General features: G+C 42.4%; 1 protein-coding gene across 13 annotated transcripts in view; it reads left to right on the plus strand.

The window, feature by feature from the left end:
- SPECC1 (sperm antigen with calponin homology and coiled-coil domains 1) overlaps nt 1-18,562 on the plus strand; it is a 229,979-nt gene that overhangs the window by 124,158 nt on the left and 87,259 nt on the right. For all 13 annotated transcript variants that reach the window (XR_001362870.1, XM_014542865.1, XM_014542863.1 and 10 more), the window contains exon 4: nt 1,039-2,618. Coding sequence is in view for 12 of the 13 variants with exons in the window: in XM_014542865.1 (XP_014398351.1) it covers nt 1,039-2,618 (1,580 nt within the window). In the remaining variant the exon portion in view is untranslated. The remainder of the gene's footprint in view (nt 1-1,038; nt 2,619-18,562) is intronic.

Below are 18,562 nucleotides of genomic sequence, written 5' to 3' on the forward strand. Positions count from 1 at the left end.
AGGCTGGGCTGGGGGACCCCCCTCCCCCCGCCCCCCGAGTGCACAAATTTTTGTGCACTGGGCCTCTAGTAATAGTATAAATGAAAGCTTAAATATAGGATGGATGAAAATTTTAAAATGATTATAGTGTCGAAGTCTAGACAAAAATAAAAGATAATTCCTTACATTTCCCATTATAAGTTCTAAATTCCATATCATTTCCATATTATATAAATCCCTTTAACATTTAAAGCTGTACCTTAGAGATAGATGATATGCCCCTAACCCATGTGTTCTTGTTTATGGATACAGACGAGCACACCATTTCCACTGACGTTAAAAGCAATAGGTCATTGGATCAGATCAGTCTTTCATTGGATTATTTATGTCTTTTGATTTCTTAATTAGTTTGTGCTCAGTCTGAATATATTAATGATTAATTTTTAAGTATTTATTGAAAAATTCATATGAAAGTTTATTTTGTTGAAGACTGTTGTTCATTTGTCAAGGTTATCAATTCAGATAGGTTATCAAGGTTGCAACTTAAAGAAAACCCAATGCAAGGTGACTTCTATGAAGGGTATTTGTTGGGTTGTGTAATTGGAAGGCCAGTCATAGGCCACGCCTGAGGGTTGACTGAGTTAGCAAACCCACAGTGCTGCCACCGTTTAGGTTGTCTTCTTTCTACTCTGCTTCTCACCTTCCTCTCCTGACAGCAGGATGGCTGCCAGCCAGTCCCAGACTTAACTGATTTCTCACTCATGTCCAGCAGTCTTTCAGAAGCTCACCCAGAAAACCTTTCCTTAGTTGAGGGGTGTGCCCATGCCTTGAACCACCAACTATGGCTGGGATGGGATTGTTTTGAGTCACTTCCCCTCAAGTAGGGGCCTGTGGGAGGAGGTACAGAAACCCCAGTCAGAACTGGGTGGTTATCTAGAGGAGGAGGAAGTGGATGGAGGGCGACAGCTTCCTGTTTGCCGCGCCATGCAGGTTGAAGTGGCTTGGGCTTCATTTATAAAGTGCTTGCTTTGTTTCATTGATTTCTACTTTTGTCTCTAGGGTCTGTGACAGCAACCAAACGGACAGGCATTCCAGCTCCTCGAGAACTTTCGGCAACTATCTCAAGAGAGAGAACTGTGCCACGTGGTCCCACCAACCCAAAGAAATCAGTGTCTAGTCCAACTTCTTCCAGCACACCCACCCCTACCAAGCACCAGAGGACCACTTCCACAAGACCCAGGCCAGAGAATGAAGGGGGAGAAAAGGCTGTGCTCGAGTCCCAAGTTCGGGAGCTTTTGGCAGAGGCCAAAGCAAAAGATAGTGAAATTAACAGGCTTCGAAGTGAACTAAAGAAATGCAGGGAGAAAAGGACTCTGAACACTGCAGGAACCGACACTTTGGACCCAAAGATGGATGGAACATCAGTCTCAGCAGGTGACTCTGAACCGTTGATACAAGCTCTTGAGGAGAAGAACAAGAATTTCCAGAAAGAGCTTGCCGATCTAGAGGAAGAAAACCGGGCCTTGAAGGAGAAACTGAGTTATTTTGAGCATTCACCAAATTCAGAAGGGGGGTCCAGTCACACTGCTGATAGCAGCTGTCCAACATCCCTCACCCAAGAGTCAAGCTTCGGAAGCCCGACTGGGAATCAGGTGTCAGGTGAAGTAGATGAATATAAAAAACACACACCCCAAAACGTATTACGGACGTCGGGCTCTTCAAGTAGCGATGTTACCAAAGCTTCTTTGTCACCGGATGCCTCCGATTTTGAGCACATCACAGCAGACACCCCCTCTCGGCCCCTGTCTTCCACGAGCAACCCCTTTAGGAGTTCGAAGTGTTCTACCACTGGGAGTTCCCCTAACAATGCGAGTGAACTGTCCCTGGCCTCCCTTACGGAGAAGATACAAAAGATGGAAGAAAACCATCATAGCACAGCAGAAGAACTGCAGGCTACTTTACAGGAATTATCAGACCAGCAACAAATGGTGCAGGAATTGACAGCCGAAAATGAGAAGCTGGTGGATGAGAAGACGATTTTGGAAACTTCCTTTCATCAGCATCGAGAGAGGGCAGAGCAGCTCAGTCATGAGAATGAGAAGCTGATAAATCTCTTACAAGAGCGAGTGAAGAAGGAGGAGCCCAGCACGCAAGAAGGAAAGGTCCTGGAGCTGGAGCAGAAGTGCACAGAAATCCTGGAGCAGGGCCGCTGCGAAAGGGAGAAACTGCTCAGCATTCAGCAGCAGCTGACCTGCAGCCTGCGGAAGGCTGAGGAGGAAAATCAAGGGGCTTTAGAGATGATCCAACACCTGAAGGAAGAGAACGAAAAACTGAACGGGTTTCTAGAACTGGAACGGCAGAACAGTAGTGTGATGGCCCAAACTCTGGAAGAGTGTACAGTTACCTTGGAAGGGCTGAAGATTGAAAATGGGTCTTTGAAGGCTTATTTGGAGAATGAGAAGCAAAAAGCTATAGAGACCAGTTCTATGGGGCAGACGGCAGAGGGCTGTGAAATTCAAGAAATGTTGAAAGTAGCTCGAGCTGAGAAAGATCAGCTGGAACTGTCTTGCACTGAGCTCAAACAAGAATTACTAAAGGCACATGGTGAAATTAAACATGTTTCAAGTCTACTAGCCAAGGTAAGGAGATTCCTCTTTATCAGTGTTTGCTCATCCTTTTAACATTTCCCTCCTTGATCTTTAAATTCAAAGAGCACAGAGAATCTTTTGCTTAGTCATGTTCATTCTGTTAGATTCCAGACAGGTTGGAGATACAAAAATGAAACACCCCCAGTTTCTGACTATAGGCAGTTCCAAATGTGGCGGGGATGTAGTGAATCAAATCCATCAGTGTGGTGCAGGGGTAAAGGACAGCCCAGAGCTGTGTGCCAAGGAGGAACACCCAGAATATGTGGGGTAAAGGAGGGTAGTGCAGGAGGACTTTTTGAAAGAAGTGACAGTAAGCTGAGTCTTGAAGAATGAGTGAGAGTGTCTGGCCAGTGTGGCTCAGTGGTTGAGCATCGACCCATGAACCAAGAGGTCACTGGTTCGGTTCCCGGTCAGGGCACATGCCTGTGTTGCGTTGCAGGCACAGTCCCCAGTAAGGGGTGTGCAGAAGGCAGCTGATCAGTGATTCTCTCTTCTCATCGATGTTTCCATGTCTCTATCCCACGCCTTTCCTCTCTCTCTAAAAATCAATAAAAACAACAAAGAAGAGTGAGTGAGAGTTATCCAGGTCTGTCAGCATGCCTGGGATGCTTGTAACAGAAAATTAAAGTCACCCCAAATTTCCCCACCAAGTAATAATATAACCAGTATTTTGGTATTTTCTTGATATATGTTATGTGTTTTTCCCATAAGTTAAAAATTTTTTTTGAAGAATCACCTTGTACACATTGTTAACTTTTAAAAATGTAACATTTTCTGAGCATATTGTCATTATCATTCTTTGATACATTATTTTAAAGACCAGATAGTATTCTATGCTGTAAATATTTTGTATGTACTTTACTAGTGGCCTGTTGTTGAATGTTTGTGTTCTTTTCCAGTCTTTTGATACTGTAAATACATATTTTATATCTCTCATTATTTCCTTAGGAAAAATTCCTGGACAGTGACTTCCTGTTTCAGAGAATGACCCTTTTAAAACCTTTTAATACATTTAGCCAGATCGCCCTGCAGACACATGACCCCAGCCTGTCCCCCTGCAGATCAGGAGAGTGCTTGTTCCCCAACAGTTGACATCAAGTTGGTGTCACATAGAGTTTCTTTTATGTGTATCAAGACCCTAGGTGTGTGCTTTTGTGCTGTCCTGTGTGTACAGGGACACTGATCTGCAGTTGCAGTGAAGCTGTAACTGGTACTAGTCTTTCAGCCCTTTTCTGTTATCATCGGAAAGTAAAACCCAGTCCTCCTAGGCACATTGACAGCTTATTTAATCCACCAGCAGCCACAGATTCTAATGATGAGGCAGAAGGGAATAGGGACACTTGTGGCACAAAACTGTAATGAAGGGTAGAAAGTGCTGACGGGGAGGAGGAAAGCCTGTGTCCTCGCGACTTGGCTAACGGTTAATTTTGTGGCCTGGGCAGGCCCCTTTCCATTGTACAGTGTTGATGGGAAGGGTGATAGTGGAAGGATTCTGGCCTTGTTCCTTATTTAAAGGGAGCACTTTCAACATTTTGTCATTAAGGATATCTGTTGGGGCATTTGCTGTATACCTTTTATTGAGTTATGCAAGTGTTTGGCTAAGAAAGTTTTGTGTTTTTTTTAAAAGGATGGATATTGAATTTTTCTACATCTACTGTAGATCTTATGCATTTGTAAGATCTATGCTGTAGATCTTGGACATCTACTATGATCTTATAGTTTTTATGTAATCAAAATGTTTTTTCTTCTTTAATTTGTTAAGGAGGTGTGAATAATAATAACAGATTTTCTTTTTTTTTAATCCTCACCTGAGGATATGTTTTCAAATTGATTTTTAGAGCGAGAGAAAGGGAGAGGCAAGACAGAAAAAGAGCGAAAGAGAGAGGTGAGAGAGAAACATCAATCAGTTGCCTCCCATTCGTGCCCCAAATGGGGATTGAACCCACAATCTAGGTATGTGCTCTGAGCAGGAATTGAACCTTCCACCTTTTGGTGTAGGGTACGATGCTCCAACCAACTGACCCACACGGCCAGGGCTACAATAACAGATTTTCTAATGTAGTCTAGTGTTAAATCATCTTTGCACAGCTGGGTTCAGTTCTGATTCTTCAGTTCTCAATGGCTTCACTTGATTTTTTGCATAGAACTTTCAGCTATAACTCAAAGTGACTGTCCTATTCGTCAGCATTAGACTGCTTGGTGATGAGCAGCTGTTACCTGGAGCTCTGCGTTTATCCACTGTAATTCTCAAGAAGGTGAATACTCTGAGAAAGGAGCAAAGTAACCTATTTACAAAGAGGAAGAAAGGCAATGCCAAGCCGTCCCATAATCTAATAGATTTAGTAAATCTGTATATGTTTCCAGTTTAGTGACTCAGCTATTGTTCGGAGAGCCTCTGAAAAGCCTTAAAATGTACTTTTTTCCTCCCAGTACGGTTGGGTCTGAAATTTGTATGAATCCTTATACAAAATTCATAAAATATTTAAAATAATTGTGTGAATGTTTTGTAGGCTTTCTCTTGCTCTCATTGCTAATATCGCCATTCTTTTCAGCTTTTCTGATACCCACATGTACAACATGCCTTTGTACACCTTTGAGGAGGGGCCAATTCCACAGAATGCTGAGGTCTGAACCTCCCAGCCAGCCAGCAGCATTAAGGGGTCTGGGGTTATTGTTTCTCCAGACTCTAATGCAATTAGGGTTACATTTTTTAGCTTTCAAGTTTTCAGTCCTTTATGGTCTTGATTTCAAGTTAGAGAATTTTTACAAGACTTGAAACCTAGAAGTTTTAAAAGAAAATACTGATTTTCACCCCTCTGCCCTGAGATTGAAAGCTTATCGGTGGTATAGCCTTAGAAATTTAGTTCTTTCTACAGAAACTCAGTGTCTCTTCCAGAGGAGTAAGGATATTACACACTTGCTGTGAGCGGTCAGGGAAAACTAGAGGTGAAATGATCATTAACTAATTGCAAGAGCTACTAGATCCATACTATAAGTTATAACAGTTTAGGTTTACTACATGCATCCTTTATTGTGTCTGAATCTCAGCATAAAATGCTTAAAGAACTATGAGGATTTCCCAGTTAGGTAGTTGCTTCGTGAAAGAAATAGTTTTTCCTTATACTTGGGGATGTGGTTTAATGGTAATTTTACAGATGAAAAGATGGTAAGAATTTGGAAAAGGAAGTCATTAGGTGAATGAATGGATATCCTATATAATAAAAGGTTAATATGCAAATTGTCCCCTCCACCAGGAGTTCGACTAGGAGTTAGACCGGGGGCAGGGCCGGCCAGCCAACCCCCTATGGCTCCTCCCCGCTGGCTGGCCCCACTCATGATTGGCCCTGATCGGGGGCAGGGCCAGCTGGCCAACCTTCAGCATCCCCTTCCCCCAGCTGGCCCCAGCCCGATCGAACCCCACCTGTGCACAAATTCGTGCACGGGGCCTCTAGTAGGAAAAGAAAATACATATTGCATATTTTATAAATACTATCTCTCTTTTAATAATGGGAGAATTTTAATTTATGTGTCAGTAGGTAAAATGTTCCACATTTCTATTCTCATTGGGCCAAACTAGAGTAGCCACTGACAAATTCTAGAGTAGAATTTGAGAGAAAGGTGTGGCAAGTAGATGATTCTGTAGGCATGATTGCAGAACAGGACTTCTTGAAGGGCTGAGACCTGAGAACCTGGCTTAAATACAGGTGATCTATGAGGAGGATGCCAGGTGATGCTTTGGACTGTGAGACACAAGAACCTCCTAGTGTCAGTTGCCTAAGCAAACCGGCGTTCACTTTGCTCCCATAATCAGAAGTCCAGGAGGTAGGCAGTTGGTAGCTGTGGTCAGGGGCTGCCTGATGTCAGGACTCTGGGCTGGCAGCTCTGCGATTCTCTCCGCCTTCCTGCCAAGGGAGCAGGGAGCACAGCATCTTCAGCATCTCGTCCTCACAGTCCTGGCGGACAGGAGGCGTGGCAGGAGCCCCCGCAGCAACTCCCTTTATATGTGGTCAGAACTGGGTCACACACCTTCCCCCATCCACCCTCCTTGAAATCATAAGATCACGTCCTGACTCTTGAACAAAATTGGGATTCTCTGTAAGAAAAAAGGGAGAATGGCTTTTGGTAGGGAAGAGCGCCATTTGCCTCAGCCTCCGACAGAACTCCCTCCACATGTTCATTCTTCCCCACCCCTGTTCATTCTCCACAAAGTGCTCACAGAGATCTCCTATGTGTGTAACGCCTGCAGCAGTTCCCCTTTGCACCAAACACTCCACCCAATGCGCGAAGCCCTGTGTTGCCTTCTGCTTACACCTCCAGCCTTGGTCCCACCATCATCCTCCCCGCCTGGGCCCAGCCACGCCGAGTTCTTGTCCTAACTCGCATCAGATGAAGGAAGTGGGGGCTCTCTCTGCCAAAAGTGTTCTTGCTTCTCTCTTTGCTTCCCTGACCCCCTCCCCATTCTTCACTTGCCTGGTCCTGTCTTAAGCTTTAGGTCTCAACTATAGTGTCACTGCTTTAGAGAGGCCTTCAGCTCTGTGGGGTCATTGTCTCATGGCCTGAACAGCCAACATGTCTGCATCAGCTCGGATCACTTGTGTGAAGCCCCCTGCCCATCCCCATCCCCTCAGAGGAGTTCAGAGTGTTGGTGGATCTCTTTGGTAGAGTTGAGGGGAACTTAGGGATCACTTCCCTATGAATCATGGACTGGATACTATTGGAAAAGTTGGTTAAGATTGAGTTGTTTAAGCTGAAAACCTGAACATTTCAGTTATCTTCAGTTGAGACACTTCCCCCCATTCTCTCCAGTATATTTGGCTGACAATCATATGTCAGCTCCTGGTGAAACAGCCTATGACTTCATGCTGGGAAGAAAGCATGTAAGAAACGTATAAACAGAGCCTGTTTTCCTGTTCTCCCACGCAAGTCAAGAGAAGGCATGTTGAGGCAGCTTAGGGAAGGCCTGCAGGCTCCTCACCTGGAAGCCTTCGAGGTGGGCAGTTGCCCCAGGAAATGTCCCAGGCCTCAGCCTGAAGTCTGCTGTGCAGCAGGAGCTAAAGCTTAAGAAGAATCAACTCTAGAACCAGAAAGCCCGTTCCTCCTTTATTAGGTCAGCTGTGCCATCACGTGGCCCAGAATACATGGCAGTCACATGTTGGCACAACTGTTGGATCGCTCCTCTGGTAGGGCTCTACTGTTGAACCCAGGTGAAGAGGGACGGGAGCTCAACCTGAGGGTTTGACAGTGAGAGATCCGATGTTTGAGTAAGGGTGGGCTTGCTAGTAGGACCAGAATCACAGAATCTGTGCTTCAACTCCCTGGTCTTCCATGTAGCTCATAAGAGGAGGGGGGGCTGCTTCCCCGCACGGGCCCAATGTCACCTCTCCCCTTCTGGGTTTCCCTGGCTGATCCCCTTTCCTTCTGAGGGCCCTAGTTTTCTCTTTACACGTATTAATACCTTCCATGAAGTCAGACCTGAATACCATTCTCTTTCTTTAACTTGTGGGGCTTGTCTCTGAAGCCTGGTGTCACCCTAGCATTTATCCCTCCTGGGTGAGCACTGAGGGTCTCCTAGAGAGTTCCCAAAGTATGATACACATTTTTGCCCTCTTGGAGATGTCCATAGCCATTTTTCTTTTTCCATAACAAAAGTGTACACTAAACTAGCAGATCCTCCTCGCCCTGGTGTAGCAGCATTGCAAAACAAATAGTTCAAGTTTAGGCCAGAATGAAACAGGGCTCTCCATCAGCAGTATCTCTTCAGAACAGCGCCAGGAATTAAGCAGGAGTTTTGGAGTAGCCAAGTTAGATGTAAAAACAAACACGAGAAAAATAACACACATTCTTACTCATAGTAAAGTTACTCAGGCAATCATTCCAAGATTATTTACTTTCATATTATATATAATTTTAACATCGTGACTTCTTCCATATATAAGGTATTTAATAAATACTTGTTGAATGAATAAATGAATTAATGCCAGAAACTTGCAACAGAACTAGGAGAGAGGCTGCTTTAATTATATCCATATGTTAAAAAAATGATATTTATCATCATCCTATATAATAAAAGGCTAATATGCAAATCGACCGAATTGCAGAATGATCGGTCGCTATGACGCACACTGACCACCAAGGGGCAGATGCTCAATGAGGAGCTCTGGTGGTCAGTGTGCTCCAACAGGGGAGTGCCACTCAGCTAGAAGCCCTGAGCCAGGCTCACAGCTGGTGAGTGCAGCAGTGGTGGCGGGAGCCTCACCCGCCTCCGTGGCAGTGCTAAGGATGTCCGACTGCCAGCTTCCTTAGGGGGAGCGGGCTTTAACCATCAGTCAAACATCCCCCCGAGGGCTCCTGGACTGCCAGAGGGCACAGGCTGGGCTGAGGGACACCCCCCAAGTGCACGAATTTCATGTATTTTAATAATAACAGCTAATATTTTAGTGCTCTATATGTGCTAAGCACTCTTAGAGCCTTTGGATCATTTAATTTTATAATTTCATGATATAGATACTGTCATTATCTTAACTTTTTTCAGTTCAGAAAACTGAGGCTGAGAATAAGTTATTAGGCTAATTAACTGACAGCCTAGAAGAATTCAAGTTAGGTCTGATCCCAAACTCTTGCTTTTTTTTTCTTTTACTACAGTTTACATTCATTATTATTCTATATTAGTTTCAGGTGTACAGCATACTGATTCAACAATCATATACTTTACAGAGTGGTCCCCCAGTATTTCAAGTACCCACCCGGCCCTATACACAGTTAGTACAATATTATTATTATTTTTAATGTAAGCCCAATAAAAATATTTTTTATTTTTAATTAAATCTTTATTGTTGAAATTATTCCATATGTCCTCTTTTTTCCCCCCATAGACCCCTTCTAACCCACCTCCATCCCCCACCCCAGGCCTTCACCACCCTATTGCTATGCCCATGGATTATGCATATATGCATACAAGGTGTTTGGTTGACCTCTTCCCACCCACCCACCTCTGCCATCGCTCTGAGATTCCATAGTCTGTTCTATGCTTCTATGTCTCTGGATCTATTTTTTTCATCAGTTTATTTTGTTACTTAGTTTCCACATATAAGTGAGATCATGTGACACTTGTCTTTCTCTGACTGACTTATTTTACTTAGCATGATACTCTCCAGGTCCCGCCATGCTGTCTCAAAGGGTAGGAGATGCTTCTTTTTTACAGCTGCATAGTATTCCATGGTGTAAATGTACCACAGCCTTTTTATACACTCATCTATTGATGAGTACATGGGCTGTTTCCAGGTCTTAGCTATTGTAAATTGTGCTGCTATGAACACAGGGGTACATACATTCTTTCTGATTGGTGTTTCAGGTCTCTTAGGATATATTCCTAGAAGTGGGATCACTGGGCCAAATGGCAGTTCCATATTTAATTTTTTGGGAAAACTCCATTCTGCTTCCCATAATGGCTGCACCAGTCTGCATTCCCACCAGCATCGACCGAATTGCAGAATGATCGGTCGCTATGACGCACACTGACCACCAAGGGGCAGATGCTCAATGAGGAGCTCTGGTGGTCAGTGTGCTCCAACAGGGGAGTGCCACTCAGCTAGAAGCCCTGAGCCAGGCTCACAGCTGGTGAGTGCAGCAGTGGTGGCGGGAGCCTCACCCGCCTCCGTGGCAGTGCTAAGGATGTCCGACTGCCAGCTTCCTTAGGGGGAGCGGGCTTTAACCATCAGTCAAACATCCCCCCGAGGGCTCCTGGACTGCCAGAGGGCACAGGCTGGGCTGAGGGACACCCCCCAAGTGCACGAATTTCATGTATTTTAATAATAACAGCTAATATTTTAGTGCTCTATATGTGCTAAGCACTCTTAGAGCCTTTGGATCATTTAATTTTATAATTTCATGATATAGATACTGTCATTATCTTAACTTTTTTCAGTTCAGAAAACTGAGGCTGAGAATAAGTTATTAGGCTAATTAACTGACAGCCTAGAAGAATTCAAGTTAGGTCTGATCCCAAACTCTTGCTTTTTTTTTCTTTTACTACAGTTTACATTCATTATTATTCTATATTAGTTTCAGGTGTACAGCATACTGATTCAACAATCATATACTTTACAGAGTGGTCCCCCAGTATTTCAAGTACCCACCCGGCCCTATACACAGTTAGTACAATATTATTATTATTTTTAATGTAAGCCCAATAAAAATATTTTTTATTTTTAATTAAATCTTTATTGTTGAAATTATTCCATATGTCCTCTTTTTTCCCCCCATAGACCCCTTCTAACCCACCTCCATCCCCCACCCCAGGCCTTCACCACCCTATTGCTATGCCCATGGATTATGCATATATGCATACAAGGTGTTTGGTTGACCTCTTCCCACCCACCCACCTCTGCCATCGCTCTGAGATTCCATAGTCTGTTCTATGCTTCTATGTCTCTGGATCTATTTTTTTCATCAGTTTATTTTGTTACTTAGTTTCCACATATAAGTGAGATCATGTGACACTTGTCTTTCTCTGACTGACTTATTTTACTTAGCATGATACTCTCCAGGTCCCGCCATGCTGTCTCAAAGGGAAGGAGATGCTTCTTTTTTACAGCTGCATAGTATTCCATGGTGTAAATGTACCACAGCCTTTTTATACACTCATCTATTGATGAGTACATGGGCTGTTTCCAGGTCTTAGCTATTGTAAATTGTGCTGCTATGAACACAGGGGTACATACATTCTTTCTGATTGGTGTTTCAGGTCTCTTAGGATATATTCCTAGAAGTGGGATCACTGGGCCAAATGGCAGTTCCATATTTAATTTTTTGGGAAAACTCCATTCTGCTTCCCATAATGGCTGCACCAGTCTGCATTCCCACCAGCAATGTACTAGGGTTCCCTTTTCTCCACATCCTTGCCAGCTCTTGTTATTTGTTGATTTGCTGATGGTAGCCATTATGACAGGTGTGAAGTGATACCTCATTGTCGTTTTAATTTGCATCTCGTTGATGATCAATGACTTTGAGCATTTTTTCATATGTTTCTTGGCCATCTCTTTGGAGAAGTGTCTATTTTGGTCCTTTGTACATTTTTAAATTGGATTGTTTGTCTTCCGTTTGTTAAGTTTGTTTGAGTTCCTTATATATTTTGGATTTTAACCCTTTATCAGATGTATCATTGCCAAATATATTCTCCCATGCAGTGGGCTCCCTTTTCGTTTTGTTGATGGTTTCTTTTGCTGTGCAGAAGCTTTTCATTTTGATGTAATCTCACTTATTTATTTTCTCCTCAGTTTCCTTTGTCCTAGGAGATGTATCTATAAACATATTGCTATGAGAGATGTCTAAGATTTTGCTGCCTATAGTTTCTTCTAGGATTTTTATGGTTTCATGACTTATATTTACATCTTTTATCCATTTTGAGTTTATTCTTGTGTATGGTGTAAGTTGGTGGTCTAGTTAAAATTTTTTCCATGTATCTGTCCAATTTTCTCAACACCATTTACTGAAGAAACTGTCTTGACTCCACTTCTTGCCTCCTTTGTCAAATATTAATTGAGCGTAATGTCTTGGGTCGATTTCTGGGGTCTCTGTTCTGTTCCATTGATCTATATGCCTGTTCTTGTGCCAGTACCAGGCTGTTTTGATTACAGTAGATTTGTAGTATAACTTGATATCTGGTATTGTGATTCCTCCAACCTTGTTCTTTCTCAAGATTGCTGTGGCTATTTGGGGTCTTTTTTGGTTTCATATAAGTTTTTGGAGTATTTGTTCTAGCACTGTGAAATATACAGTTGGTATTTTAATAGGGATTGCATTGAATCTGTAGATTGCCTTGGTAGTATGGACATTTTAATGATGTTAGTTCTACCAATCCATGAACACGGTTTATTCTTCCATTTGTTTATATCTTCTTCTATCTCTTTTTTTCAATGTCCTGTAGTTTTCTGAGTACAAGTCACTTACCTCCTTAGTTAAGTTTATTCCTAAGTATCTTAATTTTTTTTCTTTGCAATGGTAAATGGGATTGTTTGTTTAGTTTTTCTTTCTGAGAATTCATTATTGGTGTATAAAAATGCCATCAAGTCTTTCTTTGACTGGCTTATTTCACTTAGCATAATGCTCTCCAGGTCCATCCATGCAGTTCTAAATGGTAAGGTTTCATTCTTTTTATGGCTGAGTAATTTTCAGTTGCATAAATGCACCAAGTTTTTTTTGTCCACTAATCTACTGATGGGCACTTGGGGTGCTTCCAAATCTTGGCTATTGTAAATAACACTGCAATGAACATAGGGGTGCATATATTCTTCGAATTAGAGTTTTGGGTTTCTTTGGATATGTTCCCAGAAGTTAATTGATGGGTCATTAGGCAGTTCCATTTTTGAATTTTTTTTGGAACATCCATACTGTTTTCCACAATGGCTGCTCCAATCCATATTCTCACCAACATTGCACGAGGGTTCCCTTTTCTTCACACCCTTGCTAACACTTGTTGTTTGTTGATTTATTGTTGATCACCATTCTGACAGGTGTGAGGTGATATCTCATTGTGGTTTTAATTTGCATCTCTCTGACAATTAGTGACGTTGAATATCTTTTCATATGTCTGTTGGCCATCTGTATGTCCTCTTTGGAGAAGTGTTTATTCAGGTTGTCTTCCCATTTCTTAATTGGATTGTTGTTGTTGTTTTTGGTGTAGAGTTGTATTAGGTCCTTATAAATTTTGGATACTTATATGACTTTTTCATAAATTTTAGTATTAACCTCTTATTAGATGCCAATGAGTCAAGTAGATTGTCCTTTCGCTTTGATGATGGTTGCTTTGCTGTGCAAAAACTCTTTTAAGTTTGATGTAGTTCCATTTGTTTATTCCTTCTTTTATTTCTCTTGCTGGAGGAGATATATCAGAAAAAATATTGCTGCAAGAAATGTTGGGGATTTTTCTGCCTATGTTTTCTTCCAGGATTTTTATGGTTTCAGGTCTTACATTAAAGTCTTAAATCCTTTGAGTTCATTCTTGTATATGGTGTAAGAAGCTGGTCTAGTTTCATTTTATTTTATGTATCTGTCCAATTTTCCCAACACCACTTATTGAATAGGTTGTCTTTGTATCTTCTTGCCTCCTTTCTCATATATTAATTGTCCATATAGTCGTGGATTTATTTCTGGGCTCTCTGTTATGTTCTGTTGATCTATATGTCTGTTTTTATTCCCGTACCATGTTGTTTTGATTATTATGGCCTTATAGTATACTAGAGGCATGGGGGGGGGGGGGGTCCCTCAGCCCGGCCTGCAACCTCTCCAATCCTGGACACCCTCAGGAGATGTCAGACTCGCAATCCGGGACCGCTGACTCCTAACCGCTCACCAGCCTGCCTGCCTGTCTGATTGCCCCTAACCATTCTGCCTGCTTGCCTGATTTCCTCTAACTGCTCTCCCCTGCTGGCCTGATCGCCCCTAACTGCTCCCCTGCTGGCCTGATCACCCCTAACCGTCTCTGCCTCGGCCCCCACCACCGTGGCTTTGTCCAGAAGGATGACCGGAAGATGTCCGGTCGACCCGATCTAATTAGCATATTACCCTTTTATTAGTATAGATTAGTCAGCTCAGACAGCCATAACAAAATATCATAAATTTCTGTGGCTTAAACAACAGACATGTATTTTTCTCACAGTTCTGGAGGCTGGAATTTGGGGTCAGGGTACCAGCATAGCATCATCCCATACACCAAAAAGTGGTGGATTGATTGCTAGTCAGGGCACATGCCCAGGTTGCAGATTTAGTACCCAGTCCAGTGAGTGCAGGAAACAACGGAACAATGTTTCTCTCTCTCTACCTTCTTCTCTCTGAGATCAATTAAAATGAATGATAAATAATGTTCTCTAAGTATGGTTTTAACAGGAAAGACATTAGTGATCTATGAAGTGAAAAACTCATTATAACACATATATACAGCATGACCCCATTTAAAAAACATATTTATTGATTTCAGAGGAAGGGAGAAGGAGAGATAGATAGAAACATCAATGATGAGGGTCGTTGATCAGCTGCCGCCTGCACACCCCTACTGAGGATCAAGCCCAAAATTTGACCAGGAATCATATCGTGACCTCCTGGTTCATAGATTGATACTCAACCACTGAGCCCCACCAGCCGGGCCCCATTTTTATCAGTACCAGGCACATGAGGTACATTGGCAAGATCTCACTCCTAGACAAAAGTCTGAAATTGCCCAAACTCCTTTGCAGCTAGGTTTCTGGATATGAATTCATTTCTGCCGATTGGATGTGCTTGCACAATATTTTGAAAGAAGAAGTGGGGTAGAGGCATCTTCCCACAGTTTGGGCTGTTTGCTGCTGGTGATCATGTTCGCAGAGATGTGGAGGTTTTCTGCAGTAGAATCCAGGCTGTGCACAGGCAGTTGTGGCAGAGGCAGTGCCCAGTGACACTTGCAGGGGCAGCAGTTTCCTGATTCCCTGGTCACAGCTGTGCCAGAGTGTCCTAGAATTCAGTTGTGGCTGAAGGGGCAGCTCCTCCTGCTGGGCAGGGAGTCTTTCCTGGGGGCCCAGCCTAATACCTGCTCCTCCAGCTTTCTGATGATTTCCCAAGCACCAATTCCCTGTGCTAAATTCTTTCCTGCCTAAAATAGCAAAGATGTAAAAACATTTTGGATCCTCTATTTTCAATGAAAACAATGCTGCACAGGGTCAGGTCTGAGAAGTGGGTGAGGTGTTGCAGAAGGCTCCCACCTTTGAGTCTCAGCTTCTTCTTCTGTAGAATCGAGACCAAAGATTATCTGTGGCAGCTGTGTTTCCCAAAGATGGCCACAACATTTCCTATCCCTCCTGTGGCCTTGTCACTTCCTCTCTCTTGAAGTGGGGCTGACCTCTGAATTCCAAGGCCAAGGCCGAAAAGGCATGGGGCTGCAGCCCCGCCCACCCCACCAGGGTTTCCAGCTCCGGCCCTGCCCAAGCCACTCGGGGCTCTGTCTGGAGCAGGGCCTTGCTCTCCTGGCTCACTTCCCCTTTGTCTGCAACCCAGCACCTCGCTGCACATCATGGCCCACCTGCTGGTGCTGCTGGGCCCAGCGGGTGGGGTAAGAGCCCACGTTGGGCCTTGCACCTCCTGGCTCCTGTGTGCCGCTGCCCCCTGCGCCCCGCGGCCCCTATTCCTGCCGCTGTTCCGACCAGGGCCAGACGCCCAGGTGCTGTGCGCAGCCCGCGGGGACTGCTGTGGCCACCAGGAAAGCCTCCCCACTCCATCCCTGACTCCAGTGCCCTGATCCCAGGTCCACTTCTGCCAAAGGAGAGCTTTGCCCACGCAGCTGCCCGAGACTGAGACCGAGCAACTCCAAGGTCCCTGGACCCCAAATTTCTGCCAGCCAAGGCGGTTGGCCGGCTGGCCCCATCCTGATTGGGGTGTTGGGGGCGATTGGCCCGGATCAGGCTGGTTCACTGGCCACAGTGGGTGTCATAGCGACTGGTTGTTAGATCGTTATGGTCGTGATGGCGTTAGTCACTGGCTTTTTATATATAGAGATAATTGTTCTGTTCAGATTTTTTGTTTCTTCTTGATTCGGTTTTGAAAGTTTGTATGTTTCTAGGAATTTATTCATTTCTTCCAGATTGTTCTAATTTGTTGGCATATAATTGTCCATAGTATTTTCTTATAATTAATTGTATTTCTAAAGTGTCAGTTGTCTTCCTTTTTTTTTTTTTTAATCCTCCCCCGAGGATATTTTTTCATTGATTTTTTTTTAGAGAGAGGAGAAGAGAGAGGGAAAGACAGAGAGAAACATCAATGTGAGAGAAACACATCGATTGGTTGCCTCCTGCATATGCCCCGACCAGGACCCAGGCCAGGGAGGAGTCTACAGCCAAGGTATGTGCCCTTGACCGGAATTGAACCTGGGACCCTTTGTTTCACAGGCCAATGCTCTATCTACTGAGCCAAATTGGCTAGGGCATCTCTTTCATTTTTGATTTTATTTATTTGGGTCCTCTTTTTTTCTTGATGAGTCTGGTTAAAGGTTTATGAATTTTATTTATTTTCACAGAACCAGCTCATGATATCACTGATCTTTTGAATTGTGTGTTAGGCTCCGTTTTGTTTACTTTCTCTGTGATATATATTATTTCCTTCATTCTATTCACTTTGGGCTTTGTTGTTTTTTTTCTAGTTCCCTTTGGTATAAGGTTAGATTATTTATTTGAGATTGTTTTTGTTTCTTGAAGTTGGCCTGTATTGCTATGAATTTTTCTCTTAGGACTGCATTCACTGTGTCCCATAGATTTTGTGTTGTTATGTTTTCTTTTTCATTTGTCTCAAGGTATCTTTTGTTTATTTTTTCCTTTATCTCCTTGTTTACCCATTTATTGTTTAGTAACATGTTATTTAGCCTCCATGTATTTGTGGTTTTTTTGTTTTGTTTTGTTTTGTTTTTTTGGTATAGTAAAACCTTGATAAAAAGGCTAATTCTAGCAAGGAGGTGTCTGTTAAAACCAAAAGTCTGTGATATAATAAAGTTAGTTTTCCAAATGTGTATGTTAAAAATTGGCAAATTAGTTTATTTACCTGTTTTTACTTATGTAAACACATTTGTGTAATTAAAATCAAATATGTATTTAATTTCACAGAAAAGTTTTCTATATTACTGTAATTTTAAATTTATACTGAATAGGTCTAGTAAATGTGTGCATTCATTAGTCACTGCAAGTAAACAAATGCCCACAGCTGGGGTGTGGCTTAGCACACATCAGAACATGGCCAGCACATGTTAAAACTGCTGCAGAAAATAATGCCACATGACAACAGAACCAATTTTCGTAGTGCATGATGCGGTATGTTCACATGTTAATCATTCACCAAACATTGTTTACAAGTGGTAACTCTTGGATTTAAATATGTAGACTATAGTTGTAGATATGTAATATTTATTTATGTTAGTGAAATTACTAGTTTTTTCCAACATATGGCCTATTCGCTAAAACATATGAAAAATAACAGTGAATTAATAACAAAAAATAACCTGTTAATTTCGATTATAAGCAAATCGTGGTTTAAAGCATTTTAAAATGAATATAGAGTTAATTTTCACATAGGACATATGGACTGGAAATTTTGTCTGCTAAATCCAAAGTCCGTTAAATTGAGGTCCACAGAATTGAGGGTTTACTGTAATTGATTTCTAATTTCATACCACTGTGGTTGGAGAAGATGCTCGGTATGATTTCATTCTTCTTAAATTTATTGAGACTTGTTTTGTGGCCTAATACATGGTCTCTCCTGGAAAATATTCCACGTGCACTTGAAAAGAATGTGTATTTACTGCTGCTTTGGGGTGAAACGCTCTGAAAATATCATCTGGTCTAGTGTATTGTGTAAGGTAGCTATTTCCTGGTTGATTTTTTTCGTGTGACATCAATCTATCCATTAATGTCAGTAGGTTATTAAAATCCCCTACTATGATATTACTGTCACTCTCTCCCTTTATGTTCATTAAGATTTATTTTATCTATTTAGATGCTTGTATATTGGGTGTATAAATGTTTACAAAGGTTATATCCTGTTGTTGGATTTATCCCTTTATCATTATGTAATGTCCTTCTTTGTCTCTTATTACAGCCTTTGTTTAAAGTCTATTTTGTCTGATGTTATTGCTACCACAGGATTTTTTTTTTCATTTCCATTTGCATCAAATATCTTTTCCCATCTCTTTACTTTCAATCTGTGTTAATCTTTTTTTGGGGGTGAGCCTCTTATAGATAGCATATACACTGAGTGGTCAGATTATTATGACCACCTGACGTTTGTAGGCAAATTAGCTATAATTTTGCGCTGAAGTTGCTAGAGGGCCAGATCATTACAAATAGGGAAGCAGGTTGATTACCACGACAGTAGAAGTGATTTTTTCAGAAGATATGGGTAAACAATGCGATTTAACAGCCTTTGAA

The sequence above is a fragment of the Myotis brandtii genome, unplaced genomic scaffold (genome assembly GCF_000412655.1).
Source record: "Myotis brandtii unplaced genomic scaffold, ASM41265v1 scaffold314, whole genome shotgun sequence".
In the NCBI taxonomy this organism is placed as follows: domain Eukaryota; kingdom Metazoa; phylum Chordata; class Mammalia; order Chiroptera; family Vespertilionidae; genus Myotis; species Myotis brandtii.